The following is an 8,854-nucleotide window of genomic DNA, read 5'->3' as shown; positions in this document are numbered from 1 at the left end:
ATCAAAGATAACAGGAGCAGGTAGAAGTCCATTTGGTTTTGAAGTGAAATAACTGGTTATTGAAACTATTCAGGTCAAATCTACACTGTATTCATTACTACTTAAACTACCTTAACAATAAGTGAAGAGTTCAGGTTAGTCTAATATATCCCATGATTGCAATCTTGCTACACACTTCTCAAAGGGTTGAAAATACCTGCGGCCAGGATACATATTTTATTGATTGATCAGGGGCAAAACAAATTGTTATCGATATTATCATATCGGCTCTAAAATCTCAAATCATAAGTTTTAACCCCTCCCTTCTTCAAATATAACACAAATAGAATGGTGGTATAAATAATTTCTTCATTAAAAATAATATTTAACAAGTTATAATACAAAGTTGATCTTAAATACAATATACAAATGAGTTGCTACTTCTACCAGATCAGAGATTCTTATATTATTCTTAAGAATTCAATATTCATTGTATGAAGCTATTATTGTTAGTCAGTAAGAAAAAAAGTATGAACTCTTTCATTATAAGTCTTTGCTCATAAAAATCTTATACTTAAAACTTATGCTTTTCCATCAAAAACAATAATTTACAATGATTACTTTGTTGATAAACAAGGCACTACTATAAGATGATAGAAATATAATGTATAAATGCTAGTATTAATATGGACGGATGAAAAAAGATCAGATTGATGTGGGAAGATTTCACCTTTTGGATACTTATTTTTACTTCTTGAGAATATGCTGTAGATTTCATATATGTAGATAAGCGAATAGCATGAGATAGCAATTTGTGACCCTTAGTATCTTGTGTTCAAATGTAATAAATAGTAAGTAATGGTCACAACTAATAGCAAGATACTAGCAAGTCATGATCACAACCAGCAAGTCATGATCACAACCAGCAAGTCATGATCACAACCAGCAAGTCATGATCACAATCAGTAACAAGAGTCACAAGATTACTCCTGTTAAATATTTTTTTGTGCTTCTATTAATAATCATTTAAAATATGACTAAATAATGTTCCAGTCCCACCCTAACCAGTTAAAATTGATGGTAAAATGATGATGAACATGCTAGTATAGTAAATATCAATATACATAGGTATTAACCCAATCACAATTACTCAGATAAAACACCAGTCTAATGGAAACTAGACCAAACTTCATTCCTTTTTTTTATTATCATTTTTTTATTTTTAATGTAGCCACTTCAGTTAGGGTCTAAAGACTGGCCTATTATATATTTGTCAAAATAACCTTTTGACCTAACCCTGCTTTAACCAATCAAATTTCTCCCTCTTCAGCACTGGTATTTTGTGAGAGAGTGAAGGAATTGGTTAAAGCAGATGTCATTAGATTAGGTCAAACGGTTATTTTGACAAATACTTAAGAGGCCAGTCTTTAGACTCTAACTGAAGTGGCTATATATATTAAAAATGAATGGTAAGAAAAAACCAGAACCAAAGTTTGATCTAATTTTAATTAGACTGATAAAATACAGTACATGTCATGTATATGAGCTTAGTCTGCAGAATGAACTTGTAACGTTATTTTTTGTTGATTATCCAGACACTCACGTAATTTATTTTCTGTCATGCTTAACCTCTGTTCTAGTAGTGACACAGTCTGAAATATACAACCATATCTTTCACTTTAAATTCCCCAAAAAGATATTGCAAGCCCAAGGGCAAGAAATATTATTGCAATAACAATTTTAAAGACACTTGTAAAGTAACTAAAAATCGACAATGATATCTGGGATAGCAAAAAAAAGCAGCAATTGTGTTACAAGGATTAAAACAAGGTTTGTTACCTGTGTTAAGATATCTAATTGACCAGCTATTGTTTCCATAAAATGTGTTAATTGTGGAGGTAAAGATTTAGCTTCTAATGGTTGTGTTATAGGCTGACTGTTATCTCTATCTGTATACTCAGTACGTGATGAATAATGACTATCTCTCTCTCTACTATCTGATCTTGTTCTCTCTGTATTTAATATCTCATCTGGATCAGAATGATAACCATTCATTGTTGAAGATATTCCCTGAAATAGATTGCAATCATTATTTAGGTTAAAATAGATTTTAAACATCAACACATAGTAGCAAACAGTTTATAACTGAAAATCATTACCTTTAGGCTCAAAATCTTAGAATTAATTTTTTTTTCAATATGAGTTAGGTGATGTCATAAATTTTGCAACTTATGAAGCAAACAACCATCCACATAACAAAGACAAATCATAGTAAAATGATATACAAGTCAACTATCTACTTCTAAATATCATTTAAAGATTATATACAAGTCATTTTTATATAAATCAACCAAGATATTTTAATATAACTTTCATATCTCATTTCAAATTAGAGACAAACTTACATAAGAGTAATTTATAAATCAAAACAAACATATTAATAAATGAAATTCAAATAGAACTTGAGAAGAGAATAGTATAGAACTCTCATATCTAAATACTTCACAAAGAAAAGCATATGTAGCAAGAATTAACCAAAGTGATTAATTAACATGCATTTTAACTCTACTAGTAAAATAATTATTAGGTTAGTCTAAAGCTTAAAATTTAAACAATTTAAATTTTTAATGCAAAGAAAATTTGTTAGTGTTTTTGCATATGCCACCAACCTTATAATTAGAGAAAAAAGCAGGTCCAATATCAGTGACACCTTGACTATCAAATTCCATATTCTTAACATCTGAATGTGCATCAAGCTAGAAAAATCCCACAAACCCATGCAGTTAATGCTTACATAATTCATAAATTGATCATAATACAACATATTGACATGGTTTGACCTCATTTAAAGGGTCAGATTCGTCTTTTCAGGGGTTATATTGAATATAAGAAAATGTACTAAAGATGTATGAAAATAGCAGAATGCCTTCAAAAATACCTCAAACTAGGAGTTTCACTTTCTGTTTTTAAATAATGTCTTTTCTATAATATGTCTCATTTTAACTTGAGGATAATTCTGGACATACATGGATTTGAAGGCTCAAATTTCGACAGTGAGCTGTGAACATTATTACAGATTAGCTTCGCTAAAAAATTCCTGTTGTTTCTGAGACTAAGGTACCAATGGCAAACGGATGGCGAATCTGTCTCTTTAAAAACATATTCATATGATAAAAGATCGATATATATCAGTGGACAAATATTTCTTATAAAACATCCTTTAAGGAAGAATCATTCAAGTATTGTTGCATTCCATGATGACCATGTGATATGTGTATTATAGTAATTAGTGCATAGACATGCCATGAAACTTATTCAACACTAACCGTAAACTTCACATGGTATGACTGAAACCAAAACACTTTTGAATAGTCAACAAGTTCAATATATGCTCAATTTCTACTTTTTATTTGTTTTTAAAATATCAATGTTTATAAATATTGTATTATCTCGAAAATATAACTTCATTAGTTATATATCACATATCCTTTCCATTATCAATGCTCCAAAAAGACTTTTTAAGTGAAAACTTGAGAACTAAGCCTGTTTGTGAAACTTGAGTATTGACTGAAAAATATCAGTTTGCAGATTACATAGCGGAACTAACAATCATGACTTTACAACAATGGGATAAATCAAGTACAGGGCCTTGAGGTAAATTCAATAAATGAGGTTCAAGAAAATATAAAGGAAAGTAAAGGTAAGAAAAATGAAATACTTACTCTTTTAGGTGATTTAGCTCTATAAGATTTAACTCTAGGGGGTATATCTGAGACTGTTGGTGGTGAGACTTCTCTTGGTTTCTTTTTCTTTTCTGCTGTAAAATCTATCTGATCAAAATTTGTCTTCCAAGCAAACACCTATAAGGATAGAAATAAATTAAGGAATTGACAGTTTTTTCAATATATTTAACGATTGGTTTAGTTTCATGTGTTTGGTTGACTCTACTTGCCATCCCTGATTTTGTGAACTTTGATAAAACATATCCAAATAAACTGTAATATGTCATATTTTCTGAATTTTTGTCTCATACTATTTGCAATAGCAGGACATGAATGAAATTAAATAAGTATTAAATCTTAACTTGCAGCTCACCTGTTGATCAGAACCACCTGAACCAAAATATTCTCCATTTTTAGAGAAAGCAACTGATGTAACAGGCCCCTAAAACAAATAAATGATATTAAAAAGTCTTACGTCCTACTTTTCTGCACCTGATGGGCTAATAGCAGGTAACACCATTCAATGTGCAATGAGGGAAATTTTGTCCTACTATTTTGAATTCCCAACTGTTGAGGGATCTGAAACATGCATAGACTGCAGCACAATGCCCACTTAAGCAATATAATGAGAACAGTAGGAGATTTAATGTATGAACAATATACAAAATGTGTCTTAACCCTTTGAACACTGAGTGTTATAATTATATTCTAGGTAATATGACATGTTAACTTCAAGTGACATCCCTAGGTATTGGCTAGTATATGTAATTGTGTAGCCAGCAAACTGTTGTAAGGGTTAAACAATCTGTTTTATAATCAGAAGAGTAATATTACAAAAATAAATTTATTTACTATAAAGAAATTACCTGGTGTCCATGTAGAGTATAGAAGATTCTTCCTTCAGCTAAATCATAGATTTTTAAAGTAGCATCATCAGATCCAGATAATAAATAATTACCACTAGAGTGAAATGATAAACTGTTCACTGAGGCTGAATGAGCTGAAACAGACAGAGGAAAGATTTAAAGAAATACTGACTGTATATATTCCTTAAAGAATAGTGAGAGGGGTTGAGAGTAAATACCTGGCCAACTCTCAGAAGTACTGGCCATGGCATCCTTACCAAAAGGACCCCAAATTTCTTCTCTTGGAAATTTACAGAATAAAATCATAATTTATTCAAAGCAAAAGACATTATTTTTTTCATCCTTACCAACATAATTCTGTAGTAATTTATTCATTCTGATATCAAAAACTTTAACACTACCATCTGTACAAGCTGTAGCTATACATGTACCACTAGGGTGAAACTGTACATAGTTGACAAACCTATAAATATAAACATGTACAGATGAAACTATACATAGTTGACAAACCTATAAATATAAACATGTACAGATAAAACTATACACAGTTGACAAACCTATAAATATAAACATATACAGATAAAACTATACACAGTTGACAAACCTATCAATATAAACATATACAGATGAACCTATACACAGTTGACAAACCTATAAATATAAACATGTACAGATGAACCTATACACAGTTGACAAACCTATAAATATAAACATGTACAGATAAAACTATACATAGTTGACAAACCTATAAATATAAACATATACAGATGAACCTATACACAGTTGACAAACCTATAAATATAAACATGTACAGATGAACCTATACATAGTTGACAACCTATAAATATAAACATGTACAGATGAAACTATACACAGTTGACAAACCTATAAATACAAACATGTACAGATGAACTTATACACAGTTGACAAACCTATACATATAAACATATACAGATGAACCTATACACAGTTGACAAACCTATAAATATAAACATGTACAGATAAAACTATACATAGTTGACAAACCTATAAATATAAACATGTACAGATGAACCTATACATAGTTGACAACCTATAAATATAAACATGTACAGATGAAACTATACACAGTTGACAAACCTATACATATAAACATGTACAGATAAAACTATACATAGTTGACAAGCCTATAAATATGAAGATGTACCACTATGGTAAAATGCACATAGTTGACAAGCCTATATATATAAAGATGTACAACTAGGCTTAAACTATACATAGTTTGATAAATCTACAAATATACCACTAGGGGGAACTGTACATAGATGCAAAACCTAAAATAATAAAATAATAATTACCCTCCTGTTTCATAAAAGGTATGTACACAATCTTTACTCTGTCTGTCCCATAATCTGACTGTTTTATCATCACTACCTGATACTACCAGTCTGTTATCTGGTGAAAATCTACAAAAAAAAAAACAGAGAAAACTAGAAAATATGAGGTGATTAATATCTGTATTTGATGGAAAATCCTTATATCTATCTCCATAGCAAAGTCGTTATTACCTCTGAGATATTGATTACTTCTATGTAAATTATAAGTAAAACCCATTGGGTCTAGAATAATGATGTGCCAATGCTATCATCAGAACAAACTTATCATTTCAAAAGGTGAAACTAAAATATTTTCTGAATATTTGTACTTACTTGGCACATCTGACCCAATTCATATGTTTGGTCAGAGAAAACAAAAACTTTTGTCTGTGAACAGTCCATAGCTGGAATAGAAAGTTTCATACTTTTCAGTACAAGAATGTCGATGGGATTATTTCAAAGAGATTCTGCTGACCAAATGGTGCTCCTTTGATCTTTCTCACATCATTTGCATTCACTTTTTTCATATAAAAAGAATGAAAAAATGACGATTAAGGTTACAAGAATTTCTGCATGCTTACAAAAATCAAAGCTAAAATCCCTAACTAAGCAAATACTGTTAAGATATCAGATTCAACAGAGCTACAGCCAGTTCCCAAAGCTAGACAATCCACCTAATTTGTCAATGCCATCCACCATTTCACTTTGTATTTATTGTTGAAAAGATAAAGTAAAACCTACTTTGATAGTTTTATCATCTGAAGCTGTTAATAATGTCTGACCATCAGAAGAGAAATCAACTGATCGTACTGTAGCTGTATGAGCTTTAAAAACTGTAGACTCTCCTTTACTATAAATAGATTAGAGGCTTATTGCAAAGATTCAACTTTCTCTGTACAAAACAGCAAAAAGGAAAAACTCAAATATACGATTGTTTAAACAGAAGTGAAGTATGGTACCAAAAGTTTGAATATCAGAGCATCAGGTTCTCTCCCTGTTTTCAGCAAGTAAGTTTTTTTTAACATCCTTAGTCAATTACCTTATATCTTCTATGTTACCAAATTACGAAGAATGTAATATACACACATAGAAAGTTTAATCTATTGTCTGAAGATCATACAGCATGAAACAAGATGATTCAAGTTCTGTTTTAATATTTGTACAATTGATATATTATCTCTAAATGATATTTAGAAGTAGATAGAACATTAAATAAATAAGAACACTATTAAGGATATACTACTCCTTTCTTTAATTTTTGCAACATTTCAATTCACATACAGGAATCTTTATCAAGCAATTGATATATTGTTTTATATAGTTATAACAGTGAAAATATTTTGTTATTGTAATCTATATTAATGAGATATATACTCACACACTAGGAATCCACAATCTAACTGTTTTATCTCTGGAGGCTGAAGCTACTAAATGACCAGATGGTGAAAAGCTAACTGACATAACAGCATCCTGAAATTTACAACACAAAAATATTCTTTGTACTATACTAATTCTGATGTTATTCATCTCTGCCAGATCGACTTATCCTAATATACTAATTGAGAAAGCAGAATTATAAAATAACACCTACCTTGTGTCCAACAAATCTATAAGCTCTCATTTTTGGCTTGAAATTCCATACCATTAGACAAGAATCCATTGATCCAGATGCTAAAATAAAAAATGATGGTATCATACGAAACTACGTATGGTTCTTATGGGGAAATAACACACACATGCGTAGTTCACAACCATTTTGATTCACTTCTCTGACTTAATAAGTCTGATTTTGAAAAAGGATACAATGTTTCAACAAAGCCTTCAAATCACAATTAAAGCTATTTCTAAACTTTGAAGGCTTAGTTGAAATATTATAGCCTTTATCAAAATTTGACTTAAGTTGAGGAAGAGATTTAAAATGGTTGTAAACTACATTTATGTGTGTTATTTCCATATAACAAAACATATGTAAGCTTATAAGTTTCGTATGTACCGGTATTTGAAACATTCAAAAATGTAAGATATCGGATAGCATGAACTACATATATCTCCACCTGAATTTTTTTTCTGTGTAAACAGTAAATAATTACCTAGCTGGGTAGCATTTGGATTAAAATCCATACTAGTAACTGTGTCTCTATGGCCATTGAAATGCCGTTCCAAAGACGGATCTTCCTGAAAGAAAAAGTTCATTAATTATCAATGGTACAAAATCTTTCATACAATTGTTCCTGGATTTCTCAAGGCATTATTGTGATTTTGTGAATTTTTATATAATGATAGTAATCCATAATTTACAATGTAACATCCAGAGAAGTACACATACAAAGTTAATTTATACATTTCTGATCGAAAATTCTTTGCCATTTGTAAACAAAACCTTCTGCGCATGTATTGGAATTTCACAGACGCTAAGAAACCATTCACAAGAAAACACCGGCCTTGTATCAATTATAATAGGAAAATTCAAATTTGATGTTTTAAATGATTCCTCTGTGGCCTGGTAAATTTATAGAAACTATATAATGTGTTTAGATATAGGTTCATGCATTATTAGCACACATTGAAAATAAACCGGTCTAGCCATTTAATAGTGGTTGTGGAACCGATTGGGGTCAGAAGTCATATTCTAGCCTGCTGTTTAAAAGAATGTGATAAACCTTTATTCAAGTTTCCACGGCAACAAAATATCTTCAGAATAAGTACAAATGTCAATTGTTATTGAATTTTAATGCAAACATCTAATCAAAAAACAAACAGAATGTTTTTCAACGTTTAAGTCGTGAAACACTTCTTAAATTTACCAAAAAGATATATTATTGAATACTGATATTACCAGAGTTGTTGCCATCGTGTAAGTTTACGTCAAAATTTCATTCAAACGAGAAAACTAGATAAAACCCCAATTTTTAAAGTTCAAGTCCGTTCTTGC

General features: G+C 30.3%; 1 protein-coding gene across 1 annotated transcript; it reads right to left on the bottom strand.

Moving 5' to 3' along the window:
• Window positions 1–1,526: 1,526 nt before the first annotated feature.
• Window positions 1,527–8,854, bottom strand: LOTGIDRAFT_223819 (hypothetical protein; the record flags this gene model as incomplete). The annotated part of the gene is made up of 13 exons (XM_009046493.1): window positions 8,759–8,854; window positions 8,013–8,097; window positions 7,514–7,593; window positions 7,301–7,392; window positions 6,664–6,772; window positions 6,256–6,326; window positions 5,905–6,012; window positions 4,915–5,030; window positions 4,568–4,701; window positions 4,075–4,143; window positions 3,702–3,839; window positions 1,819–1,935; window positions 1,527–1,631 (listed from the first exon to the last, which is right to left on the bottom strand). Exons 1-13 carry the CDS (start codon window positions 8,771–8,773, stop codon window positions 1,527–1,529), a joined length of 1,239 nt encoding a protein of 412 aa, XP_009044741.1. The 5' UTR covers window positions 8,774–8,854.

Source organism: Lottia gigantea, assembly GCF_000327385.1.
Source record: "Lottia gigantea unplaced genomic scaffold LOTGIsca_102, whole genome shotgun sequence".
NCBI classification, from domain to species: domain Eukaryota; kingdom Metazoa; phylum Mollusca; class Gastropoda; family Lottiidae; genus Lottia; species Lottia gigantea.
This window is presented reverse-complemented; position numbering and strand designations above follow the sequence as displayed.